This window comes from Cyanistes caeruleus, chromosome 2 (genome assembly GCF_971803275.1).
Source record: "Cyanistes caeruleus chromosome 2, bCyaCae1.hap1.1, whole genome shotgun sequence".
In the NCBI taxonomy this organism is placed as follows: domain Eukaryota; kingdom Metazoa; phylum Chordata; class Aves; order Passeriformes; family Paridae; genus Cyanistes; species Cyanistes caeruleus.
Window position 1 is genome coordinate 34,459,076 of NC_141702.1, and position 27,981 is coordinate 34,487,056.

Consider the following 27,981-nt stretch of genomic DNA (forward strand, 5'->3'; position numbering starts at 1 on the left):
GATTATTATTTTTATATCTGAGGTCTTATAGTTTGTAGTTTGTAAGTTGAACACCAATTTTTGAAGCAGAGAACAGATGCCTTACTTTGAAGGGCTCTATGGTTATGTGACTTTGTCAAAGTCTGAGGACACAAGGAAAGTTTGTCATTGTGATTTAGTAGGCTCCATATGGAAGAGTATCAAGGAATCATTGGATTAAGTATTGCAGTTGTGTTGTGCCTGCTGTTACAGAGTTTCAAATATAGAGAAGAGAAACAATATAGCTGCTTTTGTAATGGAGGAGAGTCCGAATTCGAATCTAATTCTTTTGTATAGAAGAGTTTGCCTTACGTCACTCGTGCTTTCATATATATGTGCTGTGTTGTTATACGTAAGTGATAGTTTCATACTGCATTTGTAAGGTGGACATCAAGAAATAGAAAATGGTCTAGTTGAGTTGTTACAATAGTGAGCTTGGTTTTAATAATTGAAACAAAGTTTGGTACCAATCATTGTGAAGGCCAAAGCCCCTAAAAGAACAACAGAACAAATCCAAAGCTTTAAGTTGAAGGCCAATGCCTGTGTCAGGTAGCGCCTGTGTACTTACCTGCATCTGCCCTTGCCTGCGTGCTGTGTGTGCTGCTGCTCAGTGTGCCAGCACCAGCCAGGGACTGCTTGCCCCATGCGCTCCCAGCGGCCCTGCTGCAGGACGGAAGCGAGCCCTCACCCAGAACCTTCTCACGCTTAACCTCCAGAGTGTGGCAGCGGTGCCTGCCACAACCTTCCAGCCTAAGCACCTGGCGCTGGGACACCCTGACGGAAAACCTAGAGCAGGGGCAGGCACTCCCCCTCGCACCGGGGGCCACAAGGCGGCGGCCGGGGTACGCATCGCTCCCTGCCTCAGGGATGTCCGCTCCCGGGCGCTCTCCCCCTCGCCGGCCCCTAGCCGACGCTGCGGGCCCTGCTGCCGGCCGGGCCGCGGCCCCGCCCGCCGCGGCGGAGCCTGCGCGCTGTGCCCCAGCGCTCCGCCGGGGCCCGGCTGCGGCCCGGCCCGGCACCATGCTGAACGTGACGCCGCCGGCCTTCCCCGCGCCCGGCTCCCAGCAGCGAGCGGCAGCGGGTGCCCGCAGCAAGGTAGGGGCGGCTCTGCCGCTGGTGGTCGCTTGGGGGGGAGGTGAAGGGCGCTCCCGTTTTTCCCGCCGCGCCGGCGGCGGCTGCCTGGCCTGGCCTGGCCCCGCCCCGCCCGGCCGAGCTGCGGTGGTTCCCGGTCGGTTCCCGGCCGGTTCCCAGCTGCCGCTGGGGCAGGGCTGCCACCGGCCGCCCCCTCCAGCGCCCGCCGAGGGGCCTCGGCAGGATCTCGGGCGAGGGGCCGGCGCGGCTGCGTCGCTGGAAAGCGCCTGGGACTTCCCGTTCTTGAGGGCGGCGGTGATAACGCTTCCGGCACCTCCTGCCCCGGCGGTTCTTCCTGTGCAGGGATGGAGGCTTTCACCTTGGAATTACTGCATGCAGCTTATGCTTTATGTGTTGGATCTTCATCTTTGGAGGGGCTTTGAGAATATTTGTTGTCTAGAGACTTTGCTCGGAAAACAGACTCGGAGTAAAGTCGCATTAAGCAATGTGGGTGCTGTAGTTTATATATATGCTTTCGGTTTTTTGCTTCTGTTTTTCCTGTGGTTTTGTAAGACCGCAGTTTTTTAACCCTGTTTCCTGCTGTTGAAATTTGGATCAAAAGGGTTCCCAGACTGTGCTGGTGTTGAAAAGGAAGGTGTTAGATACCCTGAAGATCTCACTCTGCCTTTCAGGACAGGCAGGCCATGGCAATACTTCTCGGGAAAGACTTCTGTCACCTTTCTCTAGATGAAGCTGCAGTTGCTGTAGGGCTTGTAGTCTTTATGAAGGCAAAACTTGTCTTACCTCGCCATGATTTTTCAATCTCATTTCTTTATTGCTCAGTTTTCTAGACCCTATCTTAAATTATTTACTACCTCAGGCAGACTTAGTGTCTTCAATTTGCTTTGGGAAGAGTCATCTGAATGTTTGAGTTCAGTAATTTCTGTGTCACTATCCAGAACATTCCCTTAAGCACCCCTACTGCTGAGTAGGGCTCCCAGATATCAGTGAATAATATGAGTTAGGTTATTTCTCTTTTATTTTGTCTGAGCCTTCCTATGGAGCTTAGAAAAGTGTATTCTTAGAATGGCTTTTTCTTCCTTTAGAGTTTGAAGTTGTTTGTACATTTGTTATTTTTCAGGTACCTTTAAAACCAGGAAGGAGTCTTATGGATTGGATTCGGCTGACTAAAAGCGGGAAGGACTTGACTGGTTTGAAAGGGAGGCTGATTGAAGTGACTGAAGATGAGCTCTCTAAACACAACAAAAAGGAGGACTGCTGGATATGTATAAGAGGTTGGTGGCTGTGATATTTCTTTTGTATTTTTTTACCTTTCTCTTTTCTGTACTTAAAAAAGAAGCAACAAAACTCAAAAAAAAAAATAAAATAAAAGACATACTCCAAGAAAAACTATGTATCTCCTGTGTTTAGGCCAGGTGTAATCTTGACATAATTTGCATAACTTCAAGTAAGAGATTTTTTGTACAATGATATTCTTTGCTTTCAGGCTTTTCAAAATAAATCTTCCAAATGGGTATATTTTATACCAATTTTATAGCTGCCTATGAAAATAATAAACCACAAGATTTTAGTTAATGTATCAAATAAAAAGGACTTAACAAGAGAATAGTAGTTGACATGTATACTCCTCAGTCTTTGACAGCTTATTAGTTTGAGCAGGTGACTATTTTTAAGGATTGCTTTAGAGCATCCAGAGACATGTAAATATTAAAAATACTACTTAAACCTGGAGAACAGTCTTTAGGAAATAACTGAAAGCACACATACTGGTTCATAAAACATAGTAATGCAAATGACAGTTGCCACACAGAAGGAACTGTAATCTCTGTCTACACTGACAAGTACCTGTGGTAATTATGCAATTCTATTTCTTATTATTTTAAGGAAATTTTAGCTCAGAAGTTGAATCATATATTATTTAGCAATGTGTGAAGGTGGTCTGGAGCAATAGCTGTGGCTAGAAGAGTATATTCAGAGTTGCAAGTGAAGTTCCTAATTGTCTTACAGAAAGGAGAAAACATTTGCTCTGCAGTTTAATCATTTAGAGTCTTAACTACACTAATATCCCTGTAAATTGGTTAGGAGGTAACACCAATTTCAATGAAGATAGGAACACTCTTTCTACAGAAATGTCCCATTAGCTACTCTGATCTTAATCTGTTAGTAATAAGATTGACCTGGTAAGGAACAGCATTGATATTTAATAAAATGTCATGTCTGGACTTCAGCAAAAAGAAAGTTAAGAATTTCTGTGTGAGGGTCATTGTATTATTGTTGGATGTTAAAGGGAATGAGAGTGAAAGTAAAGGTAAAATGTTATTCAGTACTGGCCTTTGAGCAAAATAATAGGATTGTTGATTCTCTGTGCTGCAGTTGCACGTGCTAATAATACTATAGCAGGATGAGAGCTAAAGAAAACTTGTTTGCTATGGGCATCTGTTTGTTCTTCACTCTGAAAAAGTAACATTTACTGCAGACAGTATTACTGCCTGAAAATGCTTCTGTTTTCTGTTTAATATCATCCTACCTTCACTGCAGCTCTGAGGCTGGTTTTTACAAGAACTCCATCAACTTGCCTCTCTATCTTTCCTTAAATTTTTTGCAGGTCTGCCTTTTCTGTGTTCTCAGATGACTTGTGAAAAAAACATCATAACTGAAAATCACAGTAGCCCTCATATGTGGACAGGTAGTAAAAGAATATAATTATGGAAAAGCTAAATTAGGTCTCTGCATTGGTAGTTAGACTGTGTCTCTAAAAGAAAGAGCAAAAGCCCATGAGAGCAATGTGAACTAACTTGGTTCAAAACCCCCGTGTAGTCAAAGAAAGCTGTCATATAGGGCACAATTTATATATAAAGGGGGGTTCAGGGGAGTTAAAAATGAAGGCTATATGAATGATATTTCTTTTTCTAGCAAGTTTGATGGTAAATTTGAGTAGTATTCAGGAGGCCGTGGCTATGCAGTTACTTAAAATTTATTGTGTGCAGTAATCATTGCTGTACACAAGATGGCACAATGAATGCAGCCATCAGTAGAGCAGGTCAGTAAAATGTGCAGAGATCCTTCCTTTGTTATTTACGGGGTCTTTGTTGTTGACTGGGATTGTTGTTCTTGCCAGCTAGGATTGCTCCAAGTATGTCTGCCCCAGGCTCAGTGCTGAATGCTTTTCTCTCCTTCTGAAGTAATTAATGGACACTTCCTAATGTCTTCAAAGCTTCTGAAAGCACTGCCACTGTTCCATTTTCGGTAGCTTCCTGTTTTGATGATGTTAAATATCTTCAAATACTTAGGTAGGTAGGGAGGCAAAATAATCATGTTAGCAGCAGTATGTCTGTAGTTAAATCTGTTTATAGCTGCATTCTTCAGGCTCCAATAACCCAGTTGCCTAGCAACAATAATTAGCCTTCATCATTTCAGACCTGTAAAGAAACATTGTTTTATCTCGCTGGAAGTGTAGAAACAATGCTGAGCCCTTTTACTGGGACAGATACAACCAGAGTTGTAAGCCATTAATGAGCACAAGCTAAGTCAAATTTCTGACATTGCTGAATCTGAAGAATGGAAGTTTTGTTGCTGATGGTGACAGTTTTTCCTTGAGTGAGACAGTTTGTTCCTGTAGGCATTTCATTCCATGATGGTGATGGGCAGTAGGGAAACAACGACAACAACACTTCAGGGATAACTTAATTGGAAGGGAAACTGAAAACAATTCTGTGCACTAGCTGGTTCAATTTTGTCTCATTTTAAACCTGCCTGTGGTACTTTTACCCTCTAGCTAGGTTACACCATGTTCAATTTCTAGGTTGAAGTCTTAAGCCAGGGCAAGTGGTATGGCACTGTAGGATTGGCATCTCTGTGTAATAGGATACCTCTTGTGCTCTATACAATTGGGTGACTTAGGTTTCTGTTTTTGTGAAGTCATGCTGTTTGTTCCAATTATGCCTACTGTTTGCTAGTGCACTCTTCAATTTGTGCTAACCTTTCCATTATTTTTGGAGACAGGGGTGGTTGTAGAAATGCTGCTCATATGCTTTTATATTCGGTTTTCTTCAGGATTTGTATATAATGTGACGCCGTACATGGAGTATCATCCAGGTGGTGAGGATGAACTAATGAAAGCAGCAGGAACTGATGGTACAGATCTCTTTGATCAGGTGAGAACTACTGGCAGCAAATGACAGTTGCTCACCATACTTTGAAAAATGCATGTTTTGTGATTATTTTTAGGGCGTTTCAGTGCAAATGGTGATTTGAACTTTTTCAATCCTAAGGAAAGGCAGCAGATCACTGCTTAAAATTACACGTGTTGGAAGAGACATGTCATTTAAACTTTGTATCAAAAGACACTAATGAAAATGTCACTTTATGTTGTTAGAATTATGCTTCAATTAGACCCCTTTTTTTTAGGAGAAATAGCGATAAAACTAGCAATAAAGCTACCACCTTCTTAATAAATTGCTGCAATGGCAATTCAACTGTTGTTGAAGAGGCCTATTTTTCCAAGAGCTTTCACTTTTTGAAGAAAGGTTGTATAATTCTTTGTCTATTTACTTGGCAGCAATATTATCAGAAAAAATGCTGGAGCTTCTATTAACTTTAACTGGTGAACAAATCACAAGATGACAGTTGGTCTCTTATTTGTTTACTATTTCTTTAAATGTTTTTACAATACTCGGAAAATAAAGATTCTTTAGCATGGGTGTGCTTTCTGCAAGGGATCACAAGCTTGGTGCTGTAAAATGTGATTCACTGTGTTAGTATTTTTTAGAAACACATTCTGCGGATCTCCATTACTAGGTTTATCTGAGAAACTGGGAAAGAGCAGAAAAGAAATCTCCTCTGTTTCTGAAAGGAAATATGTTACCTCTTTACATGTTGTGCATCAGAGTATGTTATGCCTTCATCTGCAAGATGTTTTTAACATTGTAAATAAAGATGGATAATGTTTTAGCTTTGTTGAGTTTATCCTTGGTTAATCTTTCCACAAATTAAGTGCTGGTTTTAGGCATAATTCTTTGATTTCAAGAAATTTGTAGTATCAAGTATCCAGTTTCAAGTTGTGGCTTGCAATTACGTTGCTGGGTCATTCTATGATGTCCTTGAAAAAAGGAGTCTTGACATCGGCAGTATTTGGGGAAGCTCCTGTAGTTAAGTTCAGATATATGCTTGCAACTTTTTAGTTTATCATGGGAATGGAAGCAGGTTTTGAGCCTGAAAATATGCTTTTCACTTTTATTGTTTCTGGCTTATGACTTCGCTGTTACTGGAGGTGTTTGTTTTCCCCTCTGCTTTAGCCTTCTGTTTCTGTCAGATAGTGGTCTTTTTTTAAGAGCTTAGTAGATTGCTAGCGTTCCCCAAATTTCTGGGAAATTAACTGTCATTCATAATCCTTCATTTCTTTCTGTTACCTGTATATGAAGAAACTACAATTTGTTGATGGGATTCTTTGTCTCATCTCCTTAGCTAGTCCAGTTTAAAGTTTTTATTTTAAATCTAGATACCATTCAAATTTGTCATGCAACACTTTGTTTCCTTTTCTCTTCTTGTGATGTTATCCTGGATGCCCTATCAGAATTCGCTTTTCTGCCATCCATTTCCTCTTCAAGTTCTCCAGTTCTGGTCTGTAAAGCTACTGCTTTTTCTTCACTTTATTTAACTTTCTAAAATAGGGAATTTCCAAATGATTCAGTGATAGTAGGACAGAAGCAAAGAGAAATACGCCAGCTTGGTAGGAGGTGTGTGTTTGTCTTAACTGTTATTCTTTGTTTCCTTCATCCCTTTTCCCTTCACTTGTCTAAACAAGACTAATAAACATTGTGGTAATGACAAGGTCTTTATTCATTTAGTTGTGTAGCATGCATCATAAAAATGCTGCTCTGAAATATATTCTGTAGCTCAAGGTTATGATGTTCAGATATTGCAAAGCATAAATGAGTAACTCAAACTATTGTTGCTTCTTTCATAATCCTGTGGTTTCACTTAATGCCATGGTATCTGTAATAGAAGTAAAAATAAGTACTGACTGATGTAATAGTGACTTATTATGTGTTTAAAAAATAATCTGCTAAATGAATTATATTAGTCAATATACAAAAATGAACTTTTCTATTTCAGAGCATAGAACAACATAGTAAGAATTCTAAATTTTATGAAAAAATATTTTCTTAATGTAGGTTCATCGCTGGGTCAATTATGAATCAATGCTGAAGGAATGTCTTGTTGGGAGAATGGCTGTCAAGCCTATTGCTGCTCCAAAAGGTGAGTTGTTTTAAGAATGAAATATTGTCTATTATACTTTATTCCAAAATTATCTGGAAATTGTAAGAATATACAATTCTGTATATTCATTCTTATATATATATATTCTTATATTCTCATATATATATTCTTATATATGATACCTGACGATGCAGTGAAAACATGAAAGGATTAATGATTACAACTATTTTTCTCCAATTCTGTGGCATACTTCAGTTCACAATTTTAGCTATCTTGTAGCTCTTCAGCTCCTGAAGAAGTGCACTGCGTCCTTCCTTAATGCTTGGATAACATCGTCTTAACAGTTAGGTTGAGTTTGGTCTTTGTATGAAGTAGAATAGTATTTTATGTCTCCATGATGCTAGGTAGCTAATTCCAGTGTGGAGCTTTTAAGGTAAATGCTGCAAAGTATGGAGAAACCTCAGCAGCATAGTTGCCTCACTGAGTTGAGGCATTACAGAGATGTTACTGCTACCTTGTCAATTGAGTTAGAAATTTAAAAGTAAACATGAATTTTGTTGATTTTATTAATGTAACTTTTTTGCAACTGGAAGGAATTCTTGTGACAGCCAGTCAGAAAAACATAGATACATCCTCACTCCTTCTGGATCTGGCAGTCCATTTTCTGCTGTTCCTTTTTTATGCTTTGTTTGTAGTAGGACTATCCATTTTGCTGTAGTAAAATTTGCAGGATAAAGTTTGTCAACTATATAAAATCAGTTCTGTTGCCTGTGCCACTTTTAGCCATTTCAGACTTGAAAAAATGTAATTTTGTTAATAAAGAATCAAATTGATAACAGAACTACAGATTCATTTAGGTTGGAGAAGACCTCCAAGATTGAATCCATCCTTTGAACAGTCACCACCTTGTCATCTAGACCATGGACTGAGTGTCATGTCCAGTTATTTCTTGAACACTTCCAGGGATGGTGACTCCATCACCTCCCTGGGCATCTTGATACAATACTTGACAGGGCTTTCAGGGAAGTTCTTCTGATCTTCAACCAGAACCTCCCCTGGTGCAGCCAAGAGGTCAACCCCCATCTGGCTATACCCTCCTTTCAGGGAGGGTAGAGAGTAGAGAGCAGTAAGGGCCCCCTCAGCTTCCTCTTCTCCAGGCTAAACACCCCCAGCTCCCTCAGCCACTCCTCATAGGATTTACCCTCTAGACTGTTCACCAGCTTTCTGTCCCTTCTCTGGAACACTCCAGCATGGGACTTGATGAAATCCTTCACTGTAAGATTCTCAAGGTTTATTTCAGTTCCCAGGAGGGAACTGAATATATCCTCCTCTGAATTAACAAAAAGTTCTTGATGTACTTCACTATTATCCAGCAGTAATTGTAGTAATTCTAGTCTTTTATCTAGAAGGCCATATTCTGCAAAGTTTGCATTTCAGAATAGAAGAATAAATTACTAAATTAAGGTGCATGTCTTTGAATAGAGGATTAAATTTGCCCTGTAAGTATAGAGGGAAGACAAGACTTCAAATCGTGGATTACATTGCTTTCTTTTTGTGACAGAGAGTGAGTATTCAGTAGCAGGACAAACATTGGTACTTGCTATTTGGTGCAATCTTACTACAGTGCAAGGAAGGCAGATGTAGGTTTGTTGGGGCATTGCTGGAAGATTTGTGGTTATTTAGCTTAGAGTTTTTTTTTTCGCTGTGTTTTGGTGGTTTCTTGGGAGATGGTGCAATTTGCTTACTGAACTGCTTAAGGAAACTGAATTGGTTCTTGCACACTCTAGTTGTTTTTTTTTCTGAGAAAGAAGAGTCTGTTGAAAATGTTGGCAATAGTGTTTTGTCAACTTGTATTTTGAGAATGCTGCTTCATGCTTTAGTAGTGACTGAGAAATTCTGAAGTGTCCCGTCTTGATTACAGTGATCTTTGCACTGAAACACGTAGGGTTTGTATTTGCTCAGAAGGCCAGTGCAATACTCATGTATGTAAGAGGCGATTTCAGAATCTCCCTCAGCAAACCTGTATGGCATGAAACTGCTTGCTGTCCATTCAGGGTGCTCAGCTGTAAACTTTAGCACATTCTGAAGAGTTTTAATAATGCTGATGTTTCCAGAGACACTTGTTAGTGTATAGTAACATATTACTCTATGTTACTTTAGTGGTTACTTGGGAGTCAGAATGCATATTGTATTATTGTTAATTCAACAAGATTGGATTTAGAACTGTGATGTCACCCAAGGAACAGAGGCAGGGCTCTGCCTTCACTGTGTCTCACATGGTCCTTAAAATTGCAGTGCTGATTTCTGTGTGGGGTGTTAAAGTGTAGTGAAATGAGAGTAGACTTCTAAATACAAAAAATTACCTTTCATTAGATAGAAGTTTTTGTGAATACCTTGCCCATCCTGGTGTATAATAGAATATGCAGACAAATGTTGCCTCAACCAAAAATTTGTGGAGTATTTTCTTTTTACCTCAACTAAAAATATGTGGAGTATTTTCTTTTTACCTTACTATGGCACAACATGAAAGCCTCTGATGAAGGTTGAAGAGCTCTCAAGTAATTTTGCAATACCATATGGTAGGTGCTTTGCTCTAGGAGCCTTCCTTAGCTTCTGTCTAGCATTTTTCCTCTAACAGTGGCTGGTGTGATGCAGAGCACTGGGAAGGATATGGAAAAACAGGGAAGAAAAATTCCCATTTTAGTTTTCATAAAAGGGTGCAGGAATAACAGATTTGTTTTTCCTATTTTGAGGGAAACAGTAAAGGTAAGAAGAAGCCCAAACTTGGCTCCCAGTAGAGAGAATATAAATTGGTTCTTTCATATTAGGACATTCTGAGATGTGCAATGTAGAGAAGGGCAGAAATGGGGCCAGGTATATGCAGAGGTCTACTTTTCCCACAGATTCGCTGTGAACAGAAGGACATGAGGATGAGCACCTTAAAAATGAATTGACACCTGGTCTTTTTTTTTTTTTTTTTTCCTTCCTGCTAGAGTTGCTTGGCTTGGAATAGTTGTAGCATACTGTAGAATTATTGAAAAACTCAGATAATAACTTGAAAATAAAATCATTTCACAGTGAGAGCTTATAGAAAGATTTTCTTTTTTTCTGTGTTCCTGCCAAGGATTTGGTTTAGTTTTCTAAGGATTGGGCTGGTCAGATTTGCAGTCCACTGTGTCATGTTGTAAGACAAGTGTCGTTGGAATTCTTAACAGGTTCAGTGAACTTCTGAGCTATGAAGCTTATAAAAGATGATTTGTGATGTTGTTTTTTTTAAAGTGTCGGGGTTCTGCCATTTCTTGTCCTTAAGTGCTGTGCAACTTTTGGCACTTGTACCAATTTTTTAATTAGACATAATTTTTTTTGAATGGTAATGAGTGCTGCATTTATTTGCTGCTTCTTGATGTCTGAAGCATCCTGGTCATTCCGTTAAGCCTTTTGAAAGGTTTATTTGGAGATCCTTTGGCTAATTTAGCATGATGTGGGCAAGTACTGTAACTTCTTAACTCTTGTGCTTGTTGTTTTTTCTTAGTGCTTGCAGAGATTTCTTCTACTGTGTCTGAAGACAAGAAACAGCTTAATGGTAAGTTTTCACCTGAAGCCAAGTGGGGAGTGAATCTCAAACTTACGTGAATATCATTGAACGAGCAGTATTTACCGACGCTTCTTTTTGCATTTGAATCCAGAGCTGAGGCTGTAGTGATCTGTGGAAATTTCAGAAGGCAAAATCCTAACCAAGTACTTTGAATTCTGTGTTTGAAAGTATTGTGAAACTGCAGTAAAATAGTGTAGACAAGGGATATGTGGGATGGGCAAGCACAGCTTGTCTGTGAGGTGCTGGGAAGATTTTCTGCCAAAGTCTTTTCTATTTAGTCAGGTCTTCCATTTGTTTTGCTGATTCCTTTTTTTTTTTTTTCTTTTAAAGTGCAAAATTTTGCATTTCCTTCTGAGCTTCATGAAGTTTTTGTCAGCCCATTTCTTCAGTCTCTCTGCATCCCTTAATAACCTTAACTTTTCATGTTTTGTCTGTTTGCATGATTTGTTGTTGCTCTGACTGGGAGAGTGTGTGTCCTGTAGGTTGCTAGTGACTGTGTGAAACAATATCAGCATTCCCTGTTCCCTAGGGAGTGCTAACAGTAACTAGCCCCCCAGCTGGACTTTGTATGCTGATCACACATTTTGTGACTGGCAGTTCTACTCATTTTCTGTCTATGATTCAATCCACCTACCAAACCAAGCTCTATCCAATGTAGCTATGAAGATGGCATGAGAACCTTTATCACTAGCCTTGGGATTGTGGAAACCAGTCCTGTGATGCAGGGTTGTAATTCTGCTGTTCATCTGGTCACCTTAAACTCTTCATTGCATGCCTGCCATCAGCCTTTGGCTTCACCCACAGCTTTTCTTAGTTTGTGATCACCATGACTAATAAAGCACTTTGCTTAATTGGTTCACTGATCACCTGAATCATCGTCTTTTTATTGCAGCGTGAATCATTGTTTTCATGTAGCATCTTACATCTAAAATTAGCATCTAAATAAATTGGTTTGCCAGAATGTTCTTTTTTATTGTGGCTGTTCATATATTTCTCTGGACCTGTAATAGCATATAGGAGTAAGTAAGACCATGGATTCCTGTTTTCTGTGGAGGCCAAGCAGATCATATGATGTGTCTTCAAGAAAGGCTTAGCTTTTGAGAAGGCTTTTATCGTTAGGTGATTGGTTTTCTTTTGCAGTGATCCGACTGCTCTGCCATTTAGCTTCCTTGGCAGCTGCAGATGGTGTGTATTTAGGAGTAATTAAGGATCAAAGAATAAGTAATTTGACTGAGTTTTTATTGCTTTGGGTTAATTCTCCCGTCTGGGTGATCAAATAGTTTTGACAGATTGGATTAGACCAGAGTAGCTCTCTTTGTTTTTATCTGCTTCCCACGTGGTAGAGCCACTCAATTACTGTTTAAGCTTGTAGTCATACTACAAAACTTACTGGAGTTTAGAAGATAATAGTCTAGGTAATTGAGAATTCATGTGCTAATTATTTTATGCATAGCCATTTCAGATTTGCAAGGTTTGCCTTTGAATGGGCTTGAAACCAGCATTTACCAGCTGTTCAGTCTGAACTTCTTCCATCATCATTCTATCTAGCTTCTTTGTGTTAAAAATTATGCAGGATTGCTGTTGCTTTTATCTATCTCTGTCCTCAAGATTTTGCCAAATATATTCAATTTCTATTATGCCAGAGATTAGTACAACTGACATTTTGGAAGACTGACCAACTGTTGCTTCCCAGCAAAGGCTGTTTCATACTGTTTCATGCAGTTAAATAGTTAAAGTGAGTATCTGAATTCTTTGAAAATTCTTAGCAAAGTGCTGTGTAGAAGGATTAGGGCTGATATCTCTGCTTAATCGACTGACATGAAATTTTATTTGTGAATTAGGTTACATCAGGCATCTCAAAATGAATTTATTCACATGAATTGTATAAACACAGTTCTGTTAAAGGAAAGTCACTCAGATAACCATTTTGCCTTTCTGTGCGTCACTATCACCAAGTGTAAAAGCACAAGCTAATAACTGGTGAAACTGAGTACAACACAGGTACTGTGGTGTGTGGAACTCAAGTTCTGAAGTAGACCCCCATGTTCTAGGACCTTGCTCACCAAGAGAGAGTGCTGAATAAAAACTAAATACCTTAAATGTACATAGTCTGGCTACTGTGGAAATAAAGCCACCAAATATTGTTCGAGGACACTTAAAACATTCAGTTAAAAAATGCAAAACCACAAACCCCTAACACACCTGAGTGTTATTTATATTAAGCAAGCATCCCGGCAGATATTTTAATGACTCTCTGCTCTCTGCAGGTGTGCTTCCTGAGAAGAAAGTACTGGCTTCTTCTTCTAAAGATTTAAGTCCAAGGTAAGCCTTTGTCTGTCATTGTCTGTTAAACATTCTGTTTAAGAGTTCTGTGCAATTCTTAGTAAAAACAAGGCAAGATCTTCCATGGTTAGCTCTTGAAATTTCAGTTAAATAGGTATGTGTCATTACTGTCCTTGTATAAATAGGAAAGTTGAAGTTCAGGTTTAAACAGCTTGCCAGAGGTCATATGGGCAGATGATAGTTCTTTGCTTGTTCTGTTGATTCCTAAATAGTTCTTTGCTTGTTCTGTTGATTCCTAAATCTTGTGTTGCCTTGATTGTATATAAATGTATGGCTTGTATTTGCAGGCTCCTCAGATTTGTTTCTTGAGAAAACTCATGGGAAATGATTCCAACAGGACTGATTACTTTCTTGACTTCAACTAATTTGTCTGTAAACAATTGCCGTGCCTTGAAAAAGGGTATAATTTCAACCTGAAGTATATTAAGATATGATAGCTGCATTATGTAATGCAAAGGAGGCCCTAAAAGCTCAGTGTGATATGCCTGCTGTTATCACTGAGGCATCATTTAATTCCATGATGCCTTTGGCCCTCAGGGTGCAGTTTCTTACTTGGCATCAAAATCCCCTGGGAGTGTGTGTTCTCTGGGCTAGTTATATGCAGTCGTAAAATACTGTAGCTTGTAAACAATTAGAATGAGGTTTATTTTCTGAAGTGGTCTCCAAACCTTGCTGCCTTTCTTCCCATGTGTGTCTGGAAAATTCTGACATATGACTGGAAAATGTGCAGCCTAAAATATGTTGACTATCAGAAGTGTTTGCACCTCCCTTTGTACCTGTTTTTCTGGTCCAGGAGTAGATGGAAGTTACTTCCTGGGAAGTGCAAGGCCATGCAAATAATTAGCATTTGAAGGCTTTTTTTTACTTTAGCCTGGATTTATTACAAGGTTTGGACTTGGGAACATAGGAATGAATGCAAAAACTTGATACATGGAGATGAAGGGAACTGTGTTTTTGTGGTATGTGCATCAAATCTTTAACTCTTGGAAGCCACCCTGCCTATTTAAATGCTTCTGTCTGGACTCAAGATTTTAATCATCTGTAAGCAAGGTTCATATACTGTAAAGAGAATGCATGTGCTTTTTAAGTAAAACTAATGCCCTATAATTTTAACTACAGTGTACTGACTATCAGGATACATAATTAGATAGTTATTTTAGTAGTTTTGTCAAAATTACTGACATTGGACTTAGTCTTCAAAAGTAGTAATATATTTGGCTTGTAAATTTGTTAAATAAGCTCTGTTTGAAGGCTTGGGGTTAAATATGTTTTGATGTGCTCAAAGTATATATTTTTTTCCTTATTTTTTGTTTTACAGTTATGACTGGTTCCAAACAGATAGTTTGATCAAAATTGTCATATATACTAAGCAGAAGGTAAGCGTATTTCATGAAGGAGGAATTATAATATCCAGTTGTGATCTAGCTTGAACTCTGGGAGAACTTTATAAAAATTTGTTTGTTTTTTTTTTTTTTTAATTTCCCTTGGCTATGAAAGGACATGAATGCAGAGTTGGTGATAGTTGACTGTCAAGACAAACAATTAAGGGGAGAGATCATCATGGATGACCACTCATATCTTGTAGAAGTTGGTAGGTACTGTCATTTTGCAGTTGAAAATACTGAATTTTCATTCTACTATATTAAAATCTGCTCATCAGACCATAAGCATTTTGCATGTACCAATTAATATTTTATTCCTCTATTATTAGAGATGGTTAAAGTTCCTTGATATAAAGGGATTATGTTGTTTATCAACTCACATCTTCATTTGTTTAGTATGCACTAAATTTCTTATATGTGGACTAAAATGCAATAAGAAATTGATTTTAAAGTAGTGTAAAATTTTTCTTCAACTGTGTTTTTTACAATTATTAAAAAGCCATCATTCACAAGGGCAAGTACAGTAATTTCAGATTGGTGGATTTACATGAGCCATTGTTAGAGGCTTGCAGAACTCATGAGTCAAAATTCAAGACCAAGTAAACATGCATAACTTTTTAGGGTTATTAGTTCACTCAGTGTTCCTTGACTTACTTATATTTTCTGTATATATGATGGCTGGAATATAATTTTGTTATTGCTTAACACAGAGTTTGTTTGTATTTATTTCAGATTTGGATCATGCAGTTTCAGAAGATGTGGCTGGTAATTTGTCTCTTGCAGCAGTTCTGTGTCTCTTCTAGGACAGTCCAGTCAGGAGCTGAACTTCTGTGATCCTTGTTGATCCCTTCCAACTCATGATACTTTCAATTTCTTTTTCTGACTCATCAGACACTTTACAGTTTTGCTTACCATCATGTCCTGAGACAGTCAGTCAAACCAAGCCATAACATTATTTTTTTTTTTTAAATTGTGGCATTTGGGCCTGTGAGAGTAGTAAGTTAATAGTGCTTATCCTTCTAAATATGACTAATTGTTAAAATAGCTGAAAGTTAGTTCTGTTGTGTATTTGTAAACTGTTCTTTGCTTAGACTGGGATTTTCTTGGATTTAATTGTTAATTCAAATGACCTTGAAAAGAAAGTAATAAGTAGTGATAACCACCAGTTTCCAGTACATGAGGACTCTGGGTTCATGAGCATTTTTCTTGACCAGAATGGTCTGTGAAGTTGTCATAGTTCCACAATTTATTTAGCAAATAATGTGTATTAATTATGCAGTTAGTGCTTGTTTTAGCTGCACACTAAAACATTATCGAGATAGCTTGGAAGTACCTTTAATTAGATATTCTAACTTAAAAAATAAGTCATGAGAAATGAGTAATTGTTCTGAATTTCATTATAGTTGATGTGTGAAATAATCTTTTGTGTGGAGTATAACTAGAAGCAACAATACGAAATCTTTTCTCTTTTAGTAAATATTGCTGAAAAAGTAGGGAAAGTAGAGATCATCTTAAATAAAAAGGATAACATTCATTGGAAAATGCTGGGACAGCCTCGGGAGGGTCATAATACATTTATCAAACGCACAGACAGAGGTAAGCAATTTCATGGCCATCTACCAGCTGTTTTAAGACTTCTTGAAGCTTATTAGTCATATTTGGTTTTTTTCCAGGATTTTATTTTAATGTTGTTGTACCTTCATTTCTTTCACAATTGTCTGATCTTGATAGCTATTCAGGAATTTTCCTAGAAAGGGTTTGACATGGAGGAGGGTTTTTTGCTTTGCTTTAGTTTCTTGGTTTTTGTCCTTCAATGGAGTTGAAGTTGAACCTAATATTGGAAGGTGAACACTGCCCAAGTGTTGTTCTATTTCATGGTTACCTGTGTGTTTAATGACCTCTCTGTCCGTATGAAAACCGCAGTAGACCCTGAGGAGAGAGGGCATGGACATGTGTCAATCATTATGGGAGTAACTGGAGTGAAGGGTCAAAAACCTTCACTTCCAATTGTTACTGTAGGTACAGTAACATTTGTCAGTGCTGTAACGTTGTTCCAGTACACTGCATCTTTGTAACTTGAGTTCAGGTTAAATAAGGGACTTAAGTCATGTATAGGTATGTCCTGGTTTAGTCACCCCAGGACAAGGTATTAAAGCCAGCTCTGAATAAGCTGATGTGTCTGCAAGAAGCAGTAAATGTTATATATGGATTCATTTTGTGATAATAATAATACTGTGAACTTGTTATAGCACCGAAGTATATTATAGTGATCAGTGTGGGTTTGGGGTTTTTTTGAGCTAAATTAAAAATTTCTGCACCATTACGTTGTGTAATATAACCACACTCCTGATGTTATTGCACCTAGTTTCTCAAAAGCCCTTTTGGTCCTCTGTCTAATAATGCTCAAAAATTGACTTTTAGATTATAGTCTGCCTTATTATGTGTGAAAGCAAAGCTGTGCATTTTTAAGAGCCAATGAAATGTTGCTCATGATGTTGTACATCTCTTACTGGCCCTCAGTTATGCTGTGTGGGCCTTTAAAATCAAGAAATTAATGTGGTTTGAAAAGGAAGACTGCATAAAAGCACATCTCTCTAGCTACCTTTAGTTTGTTTGGAATGTAATTTTCCTTTTGAGAGTTTCAGAAACTGTTGAGTCATCCACTTGAAAATTAGATTTTTTTGATATAATCTTCTGTATCTAAGGGGTTACAGCCTGATCTAATGTGTTGTCTGCTGTCTGTTGCTCACTTTCTCCCTCCTTATTGTGTTTTGTGATTGTATAAAACAGAAAGAGAAGATAATCTGAAAGAACAAGAGATAGAGAATAGAATGGCTTTATAGATCCTTTGCAAATGAGGAAGGTGTGGATAGCTAGATACAATTGACAAAATATATATTGAGCATTAGTAACCAATGCTTTCTAGATAATTACTTTGCTTTTTTTTTCTAAGAAGTCAATCTCCAACATAACATTTCTCCTGTCATGCAGAGCAGTACTATAGGTATTGAATAACTTTATTACATATCATTGGCTGAGTTCACATCAGCTTAAATTGAATATGCAGAAAACTTAAGGGGCTTGTTACCTCTGAGTTTCTTCAAATCCCTGATTACAAAAGTAAGGAATCTTAACAAATAAATTTATATCTTTAGCTTTTTAATCCCTGCTTCAGAAACTCCTATTCTGCAGCTTTTAAATTTTAAAATCTTTAAATTTAAAATTGAGTATGCAAGAGAGTTTGTAGAAGAAGAATGCTCAGGTGTACATGTGTTTCCTTCATTTGAACCTGTGCTTTTACCTCAACCATAAAATCTGCATGTTGGAGGCTTCTATTCACTTGGTTTAGTCTTAAATAGCCATTTTCCTTTTCTGCTTAGAACTGTGCTCCCTTATTCTAAATTGCAGAGCTTTCGTTTTTGTTTCCACTCTTTGGAGCAAAATAATGTCACAGGTAAAGAAACCCATATCTTGTGCAGAGTGAACAAAGAAATAATAATGAATTGCTAAAAAAATAAATTTTAAAAAGCTGTTTTATACCTTTATATCTGGTATTTCTATGCAGCACTCAATATACTGTAGCACTGATGTGTTCTCCAAATATTCTGATTTTTTTCACTTGAATCTTCCTCTTCTTACTGTCATCATTACTGTCTATTTCTAATGAGTATGAAAGTCTTATATGAAGACAGTGCAACTGATAATTTCCACTTGTGAAAATTTGGGAACAGAATAGAAAGTAGCTGTGTTATCTTGTTACACTTTTTTTTTTTAGAAAAATATTTTATTCAATTTTTGTGTATTACTAATTCTTTTGGTAACTTAGGCTTTCTAATAAAAGTAATCATTTTACCTGAAATAATTCATTTGGTGGCAAGAAATAATTTTGTGAATAAGAAAAATTACTCATGATCATCTCCTTTAATGAAGGTTCCTATAAGCTTCCTGGAGCTTTCTCTTCTCCAGGTTGAACAACCCCTACTCTCTCAGTGTATCTTCATAGGAGAGGTGCTCCAGCCCTCTGTTCATCTTTGTGGCCCTTTTCTGGACTTGCTCCAGCAGGTCCATGTCCTTCTTATGCTGATGACCCCAGAGCTGAACATGGTACCCTAGGTGAGGTCTCTGAAGGACAAAATAGAAGTGCAGGGTCACTTCCCTCAGCCTGCTGGGGTGGCTGTGGGTAGTCTGTTGCTGAGGAGTGGGGTGTGTTGCTGGCTTTTGTTTTGCTTTCATTCCACCAGCTGGTTTTGATCTGCTTCTGTGTACCCACACTGTGCTTGTATGGGGAGCTTAGTGCAGGTGCAATGTAGTACAAACGGTTCTGATACTTTTTGGTGCTTTTCTACTTATTCCCAGTCAATAACTCAGAGGCTCTTAAAATGACATTATACATGAGTCCTTAGTCCAGAATTATAAAAATTATAAGTAATTACACAAGAAGCATCTATTTATTGTTTTTTTATAAATATATAGTGAAATACACACATTTGTCTCTCTTATTGAAAGATATATAATAAAAGAATGACAGATTGAGACTTAAATAACAAGAAAAATATTTTTAGGACTGTTCTTCAGGAAATGCAAGTTGGTTTCTAAGACAGAAGTTACCCATGACACCAAACTCTTCTGCCTAATGTTGCCAAAGGGCACACATCTCTGTGTTCCCACAGGACAACATGTTTACCTCAAACAAATTATTGCAGGTAAGAGAAATTGAGAGTGTAGTAATGGATTTATTTACATGAATCCTTTTCATAGAGTTGGGAGAATGCTTAATAATGACTGGATTAATATTGATGGAAAGCTAACTATTGAGATGGCTGGCATTTATTTGTGACCTTACTGTCTCTACTGTCAACTGTCTCTTTAAAAACTCCAAAGCAGTGCTGTTCATCTTTGAAGTGTGGAAAGCTTATTGGATATGTCTTATGTATCATTAGTCAGTTCCTTTTAGTTTGTAGCTTTTTTGAAATGAGGTGGGTACTGTTGCAATTTTTTTTTTCTTCTGAAGGATTTATAGTAGTCATGGCAACACTGCTTTGCACTCCAGTTGCAAGATATTAACGATAACATGAGGTTATGAGAGGAACGTGTCTTGAAAAGCACATGTGCTTTTCTTCAATGTGCTATTCTTCAAAATTTTGTAAAAGCTTAAAAAAAGAAAACAGAAGGTCAAAGAAACAGCCAATTTACTATTTTAAAGGGTACTTCTTAAAATTTGGATATTAATTGTTATACTGGTCAGTGTACTTGGATTGCAGTATACATGGTAGAGACTTCTCAGAAGAATTTTTAAACATCCTGTAATAGAGACCTGTTTTGACCTCCTCCTTCTCCTTTCCTAATTCTTTACTAGTGTCCAGATCTTGAGATCTTACTATCATTAGACAATAGCTTTTTGAAATTATACTACAAGAAATTATAATTGTGCAGTATTAAAAAACTGCTGTTTAAATTTAGAATAAATCAAACTGTGGTACTTGAAAATTAATGAAAATGTTTAGATTTTCATGTTCTTTGGGGATGACTCAAGATCTTTTCATCCTGTGTCCTTAGTTGCTAAGTAGCATGGAAATAACGTACTCAAGATTTTAACTGGAAGGACAAGGCTTCCAATCCTATAATAAAGACTGGTGTAGTGGAAAGTAATAACTCACATGAAAGCATGAGATGGTTTTATTTTTATGGTATATACAGGATATTTATTTATTCTTTGTTTGTTTTGGTATTTGTTTGTACTATCTGGATGTAGAATACTTTATAAATTATTTGAACTATATTTCTGTCTGCTCTCTAGGGACAGAGGTAGTAAAACCATACACACCTGTGTTGCCTTTTTTACCACTGGATTTCCAAGAACCACCTCGCCATGATAGTGTGCATATATATTTAATGATTAAAATTTATTCCCATGGACTGTTCACACAGGCACTTGACCACCTACAAATTGGTAAATATATTTTGGGGGATTGTCTGGTTTTGCTACAGTTACATTATTTTTAAAGATTCACTGTCTGAGTATTGTGACACTCCTATTGTTTATCTACTTAAACAGGAATTATTTAAAACTCCTTTTAAACCTTATTCTCCATTCCTTGAATCTAAGGGCTTGTCCTTACTGTAACTAGGCACTCTCCTGAGTGATGTGTGTGAACATATGGTTGATGGCTTTGATGTCATATGCTCTGAGAACAACTATCTGTACTTTTGCATAAAGAAAATCTGTTTTATGGGACTTAGGATGCACTTCCTTTTCTGTTTCAGATACGGAGGTAGATTTTTAACACCGGGTTTGCAAATATTTGTGTACTCATATGGTGTGAAATCCATCATGACAAAACATTTTATTTGTACATTGCTTCTTTTAACAAGAATGATCCTTATGTGAAGTGTATATTACCTTTATGAAAGAAACTCTAATATTATAAAGATGAAGGCAATATGAAATGGCTTTTAAAAAATCAGAATGTGGCTTAGCTTCATTTCATCAAATTAATGTTTATTTTTAATTTTTTAAATAAAGGAGACTATATTTCTGTAAGCAATCCTGAAGGCAACTTCAAGAAGTCTCAAGTTCAAACTTCAGAAGATCTCCTCTTACTAGCAGGAGGCACAGGTTTCACACCAATGGTTAAGCTGCTGAATTTTGCTCTGACTGAAGTTAGCTGTCTCAGGTATGTGGACTTCTTTACACACAAGCTTCAGTGTTAATAAAACAATTAACAGAATAAAATGGTGTGAAAGCATTTTTCTTCAACTTACACCAAAAAGTGGCATGCTTTAGGTAAGAGTCTGTCAGAAGCTGAGGCAACTTCCACTTTTTGATTATTGTGTACAATCAATGTAATGGACTGATTTGCATTTTGAATTTTAGTTGTGGTACAAATGAGCTCGCTGAGTAGAAACTTTGAGGGCTTTTTTTGTAATTAGCTTCACATTTAAGTGTCTTTTTTTAGTATGGAAATATTACAGTGTAGATATTGGGTTTTGGACTGAGGAGTGCTGCAACTGTTTACTTATGGCTTCTCTCTGATACATTAGAATAGTTAGTTTTCCATAACTAAGTTTCCCTGCTAAACAGCAGTAACATGTTTCGAGATGAGTTCCAGTTTTCCCAGAAGATTTATATATCACTTACATAAGGACAGCATTAAGTATATTCAAATTCATGAAAAGATGTGTATTGCATATGCATTCTGTACTCTGTAAAATCTACAGAAGAAAGCATTGTTCTTGGTCAAGGGAGCAGGTTATGTCCTTTAGAACTGCAGAACTAGTACTTCTGCTTTTGAAACAGAGAGATTAATTGTACACTAATCTTTATACTAAAGCTACAAAGGATGACATAGAGTGCAAAAGTTTGTTTCTAAAAAAACCCTAAATCTAGATATTACTCTTATATTTTTATATTTCAGCAGTTCCATATAATCCTGTTTTGTAAGCAGAGAGACTGTACTGTTTAGCTTTTCCAAAATATCCTGTATTGTAAGTAGCAGATAAAAAGTGGCTGACTGGCTTTGTGAATCCAAAGGATGAGTCTCTCATCTGACAAAGTGCTTGGGGACACAGTTTCAGCTCTTCTCAGCACAATTTCCTATGGGAACTCAGTGTTAGTTTAGGGTACAGCAGCATCTGTTTCCTTACTAGTCAAAGTAAACGAATTTTTCCATCTTGCTGTGTAGGCAGGTTAGGTGCTGGAGTGACTTGAACTGAGACACAGGTGCTATTTATATGTAGACTCTTCAAGACTGTTTTTCTGACTGTTCTAGGCAGTTTGGTTCCTCAATTTATTCAATTTAGTTTTTGGGAAAGTACTACCAGAGTGTATTTAATATATGTATGTTTATCTGTATGAGATACATATGTGTATGTGTATATATATAAACAGTGTAAGTATTGATCTGCATAGAATTATCTTACTTAGCAAAGTAACTAGCCATAAGCTTGGGTTGAATATGCACAAAATGCAAAAAGCTGAGGAATAATCTGTACAATGAAAGACTTGTCACCTGAGGGTGCCAGAGCAATCTCTGTCTGGAGTGCTGGGCAAGTGCTACCGAACCTCTGGGGCTGCACTGTGAACAATGGAGAATCTTCAGCTTCCCAGGGCAACATTTGCTGTAATGGGCTTGGATAATTGGATTTTCATTCTTACTGTCTAGACAAAGTCTGCCTATTATCTTGTAAGTCTATTCCTTGCCTACTGTAAAGGGGCAAAACAATTTGTTCCCTTCATAGCTGCACTATCCTTTTGTGCATCAAGTCACGATGCTCTTTCTTCAGCCTTGTTTCCTCTCTTACAGGCCAAATTGTATTTGGCCAAAGGGTTAACTATAAAAGGATATTGGTCCTCTACTCTTTCAGATGAGGGTTTTTAGCTCCTTTTACTGGTTCTGTATAATTGCAGTCAGGTGGGTACGTTTCTTAAAGAATACTGAAGCACAAAAGCACTAAACACTATGTAGGGGGCTAATGCTCTTCTCAAGTATAGGATGCTTGTAAATCTATTCTTGATTCTCCTTGATAGTTGTATCTTTGTCTCCAGCTTTTCATTCAGAAATTACCACTCTGGTCTTGTATTCACTTTTGATATAGTATCCCACTCTCATCATCATTCTTGTATGGAAGGTAATTTTTTAACTTTCTATCTCCTCTTCTTCCTCCCTGTTAAAATCCTTTTAAGGGTCTCTAACTCCTCTTTCTGAACAGTCTTCCATAAAACCTTGCGTACCAGTGTTTATAGTTCATTAAAATCTACATCCCTTGAAGTAGTTTCCAGTGTGTTAGGTTTGCTCTCTTTCCTTACAAAGGGCTGATGAAGCTTCTTATTTATCTAAATTTTTGTCATCCTGTCATCCAGCTTTTCTTTACTGGTGGAGATCATATCTAAATTCCCACTTCTTCATTTTAGTTGTGTTCTCCCTTTATCTAGCAAGACTGTGACCAGTTTATTCCAAGTTTTCATTTTTCTGTTCTTTATAGTGCTGAGTACTGAGCAGAACTGCAGCAGATACATTTGTCTACCCTGGGGAGAACCAGTAAGGGAGTCTCAAAACATCATTCTCCAAATAACCAGTTTCTACTTTTGGGGTCAATGAACAAAATGCATGACTTTCCTATGCACTTTTTATTGACTTCCCCCCACCTGAGTAACACTTGATGCTGTGGTGCACCATGCAACCATTTAGAACACTACTTCAGTGTAGTGGGCTTTATTTTCTGTGTTTTCAGAGAAGTGGGCCCTGGGAAGCATGTAAAGATTCTGGCACATTCTAGTTTCTGAATAAGATAATTTTAGTATTTAAAGGTGTAGCATAGCTGATTTGGGGCTGTTTTTTCTATACCAGGCAAGTTTTCCAAAGCTTGTTCAGTGTGTCTCATTTTGACTTACAATGCCTCTTAAGAAAACAAAAAATATAAGTAAAAGGTTTCTGTATGATGCATTAAGTTCTGATTCTTTAACAGAACCAATCTGCAGTTAATTTTAATTTTTGTTTTATTTTTTTAAGGACAGTGAAGCTGATCTTCTTCAACAAAACTGAGGATGACATACTCTGGAGAAGCCAACTAGAGCAGTTAGCTCTTAAAGATGAAAGGTAATTAAAAGTCTCGTGGAGAACAACTTGTAACATCTCTGTGTACAGAACAAGTCTTGGGGCTTAGATTAGTTGTACAGCTTGGCACAAGGACAGATTCTGATTCTGCAAGAATTCTTAGCTAAGAATATAATGAGACCTAGGGAGTGGAAGGAGATCCATTGCTCACAGATGCATAGCGGAGGGTATGTTGTTCTGTAGGTCCCATGGGAAGCCAGGGATTTGATTTACAGTGTTTAATAGATAGTTATTGGAGATGATTTTGAAAACTGAGAAACTTCTTGATGCAAAAGAAAATTTGCCTTAGCCTTAATAATAGAATTGTGCAAAATGGAGCACAGAAAAGAGAAGGAGAATGAACCTCAGGAGAAACATTCTGAATTTAGAGAGGTCTTACAGAAATCTTTTTGATGTCACTGGTTATGAAAATGTTTATGTAGAAATTCAGAGTTTAAATAGGATCATTTCTTTAATTTTTTTGTTAATAATTGCTCCATTTTGCCCTCAGTTACAGTGTAATTGCAGATTAAAATGCAAGTATGCACATGTAATGTCAACTTAATTCAGCAGGCCATAGTTTTGTCAGGAGACAAAGGATTATCAGGTTACCTTTTAATTTCAGTTTCCTTGCTGTTACCACTAGATAAATTGTCACTGCTTAGATTTTATGTGATAAAAATATGTTTTGTTTATGGTTAATTCTTAGTTGAATTCTTCCTCAGTAGAAACCACTTGTTCCTCCACAACAAAGTGAAGTGAAAAATCAATACTGTTTCATACCCTAGTGATGTCTGGCACATTCAAAGCTTTTTGGTCTAGACATTGTGCAAATTTACAGTAAAATCCTGGTCTCCCTTTCCACAGGATTCTCAGATATAGAAGTGCTTGGTTTTCAGTCAGTTACTATTTTGTTAGTGAGTTTTTGAAACCAACATTCAGTAATGAGTATTTTCTCATCACTGAAATGGTACTAACATTTTCAGGAGTCTGGCCAAGCATTCTTATCTCACTGCTTGTGTATTGAGCTACACCAACATTTGTGTGTAAGTGACTATTGGAACAGTAAAATCTGTGCTTAAGTATCTTAATTGGTGCCAGCTGGATTTTTTTTTTTATATAGATAAAAATTATATAGCTTTAAATAGAAAGCTAGAATTTTTAACATTGAAAGATTTAGTTAAATAAATATGCAATATTGGAAGTGATTTGACTGACTTGATCTGTAGGAATGACTAAATATCTGTGAGATCTGATATTGCAGTGGGGAGCTGAGCAGAGCAGGAAGATAATCATCAGTGTCTTGGGCACTAGCATTTTGCATAGCAGATTTCTAATCAGAGGTAATATTTATGAAATATTCTTCTGCTTACCAGGTTTGAGGTTCAATTCATTCTTTCACAACCATCAAAAGACTGGGTGGGTAAACAGGGGAAGATTTCTTCATGTCTTCTCTCTGAGTTTGTGAAAAGGAGCAGAAGAGACTCCAAAGTGCTTATCTGCATCTGTGGTCCAGCACCTTTTACAGAACAAGGAGTACAGTGAGTATTTTTAATAATGAACTGGAAAATGAGAATTTTTTTAAAATTTGATCACCTAATCAGCTGTAGAGTTTCTGATTTGGTAGTCTTTAAAAAACTGCCTTACATTGTCTGCTTTGTAAGAAAACTTTCAAAATTAAACAAAAAAGGGAATTAAACCACCTTGCACCATATTTGAGGAGTATATTTATATTTATGTGTAGCTAAGTAAGTATCAGCAATATGTAAATTTCATTTGTTATAGTAAATTGTCCAGAACTTTCATTTCATTTCATTTTTAAAAGCAACTCTTTACCAGTAACAGTTTTTCCCAAGGTTTTAAATGCAGCTTTTAATTTTATGTTTATAGAAAAGTTGGAATAATAGGAAATAAGCTTTCCTTTTTGGTGTTACCTTGACAAATTAGGCTACAGAAGTAAAATTCAAAGCAGTTGTTCTATCAAAAGCATTTTTCTCAATTATTTTTTAAATTAATGCATTTATTTGTGTCTGTATCTAGTATTTTCTTGTTTTTTATTCATGTTTTAAGATAAAAGGTCCTCTAAATTTCTCTTGCCTAGCTTCAAAATATTGAACCAATATGATGTCATTTGCATTTCTGCAGTCTTACTAAAGTCAATGTGTGTTGGCCAATAATTATGCTGCCTCTTGAGAAATCTGAGATAATTCAGATGATATCTGTATTTATTTTTAGAAATTGTTTTCATTACCCAAAAAGTTCATGTAGTGTATCTGAGCTCCTGGGCATTGATTGTTTTCTAAATGTACTTGCAGAGGTAAAGTTGAATGTAGATGTCTGAGTAAGAGCAATGAAGTGGTGCTGAAGGTATGCTTCATCTGTATCTGTGTTGGATTTTCAGTCCCAAATATTGATATTGCCAACTTGATTTCTTTCTTTCAGATACCTGAAGGATCTCGGGTACTCCCAAGAAGAGATACACGCTTTTACTGCATAAACCCATAGAGGATATCAATGTTTGTTTGTATAATTCAGTGTAATTTATCTTCATGAATTTAAATAAGTGAGAAACAATTTTGTAAGACTTGAAATTTCATTCTTGGTACCAAACTGTTTCTTGGAAGAAGCATATATTTGAAAAAAAGGTTTTATACTGTGTTTTATCTTCTTTTTGTAAATATTTTTGCTAATATTTAAGTTATCCAGGGTATTAATTTATTCTAGAGGCAAGCAAAAAAGTGTAGTATACATTATGTCAGTTATTTCATGTTGTTGGTTCATGAGAATTCTTGACTTTACAACAAGCTCTGATTAAGGTTTTGACTTGATAATGCTTATTATTTCTTACTGTAAAAAGTCCAAAGAGCAATACTGTCTGAAATTAAATATTGCACTGTAACTCAGGTAATTGGTCATTCAAAAAATTTCCTTTTCATCTGATGTCTCTATTTGACTTGAAAATGATCCAGATACATTTTTGGCTTTGTAAACAAGGAAGAAAAATACCTTTGGTAAAATATAAAATCTACATCAAATTAAAAAAAAAATAATTTTACATTACTTCATGTATTTCTGCAATTTTTTTCATTAAATATTATAAAGAAAGGTTTCCACAATCTTAGTACTCCAGATGAGAACTCAAAACAGAGCCATGGAGTCTTGGTCTACCACAAAACTTCCCATGTGACCGATGTTACACATGCCTTGTTATGACATGATCTGAAGATAAAAACATGACAGCACAGATACCAGGGTCAGGAACACAGAAATACCTAAAAATATTTGACAGGTTGCACTAGTGTTAAATGAGGTTATTTCCACGGGTGTGTTTTTTATGCTCCATTATTAAAATGTATTATCATGAGGCAGTAACCTGCAGCCTAATAGTGTTTTGGAGAAAAAAACAGTAGAGCAGCTACTTTGTTAGATGTTTTTCATGTTTTGTGTGACATCTAGTACTGTTCATGTCTTCCTGTTGTGTTGAATGGATATTTCTTCCTCCTAAGAAGCAAAACTTGTAGTTGTGGCATTAAAACATTCAAGAAAAATGTCTTAATGATACCCTTTAAAGAGGCTAAAATTGCTATCTGACCGTGACCGGCTACGCTTAACTGAACTGTCATCTCTTCAGTCCCCTCCTCAGTTTGACTTGATGTTAGAAAAGGATCTGGTTCTCACTTGTTGCCCATAGGTCACAAATTATTTCAGAAGACTGAAACTGTAGTTGAGGGCAGTCATA

The 27,981-nt window shown here is 37.0% G+C and overlaps 1 protein-coding gene across 5 annotated transcripts; it reads left to right on the top strand.

The window, feature by feature from the left end:
• Positions 1-928: 928 nt before the first annotated feature.
• On the top strand, positions 929-27,302 carry CYB5R4 (cytochrome b5 reductase 4). Of its 5 annotated transcripts, none has more exons than XM_086876442.1 (16): positions 929-1,113; positions 2,231-2,384; positions 5,164-5,264; positions 7,284-7,368; positions 10,862-10,912; positions 13,192-13,246; positions 14,586-14,643; positions 14,765-14,858; positions 15,382-15,414; positions 16,123-16,245; positions 19,212-19,352; positions 20,447-20,599; positions 21,173-21,323; positions 24,159-24,245; positions 25,619-25,783; positions 26,685-27,302. In XM_086876442.1, exons 1-16 carry the CDS (start codon positions 1,039-1,041, stop codon positions 26,737-26,739), a joined length of 1,581 nt encoding a protein of 526 aa, XP_086732568.1. In that variant the 5' UTR covers positions 929-1,038; the 3' UTR covers positions 26,740-27,302. The 5 variants fall into 5 exon arrangements, with proteins under 5 accessions (XP_086732568.1, XP_086732569.1, XP_023778070.2 ...); XM_023922302.2 differs by having other exon boundaries at positions 1,112-1,596; XM_086876443.1 differs by lacking the exon at positions 16,123-16,245.
• Positions 27,303-27,981: the final 679 nt, after the last annotated feature.

Coding starts and splice junctions, on each gene's coding strand:
- CYB5R4 (XM_023922302.2), top strand. CDS start 1,483: ATGCAGCTTATGCTTTATGTGTTGGATCTTCATCTTTGGAGGGGCTTT. Junction 5,265..7,283: donor GTACAGATCTCTTTGATCAG/GTGAGAACTACT, acceptor TTCTTAATGTAG/GTTCATCGCTGGGTCAATTA. Junction 13,247..14,585: donor TCTAAAGATTTAAGTCCAAG/GTAAGCCTTTGT, acceptor TTTGTTTTACAG/TTATGACTGGTTCCAAACAG.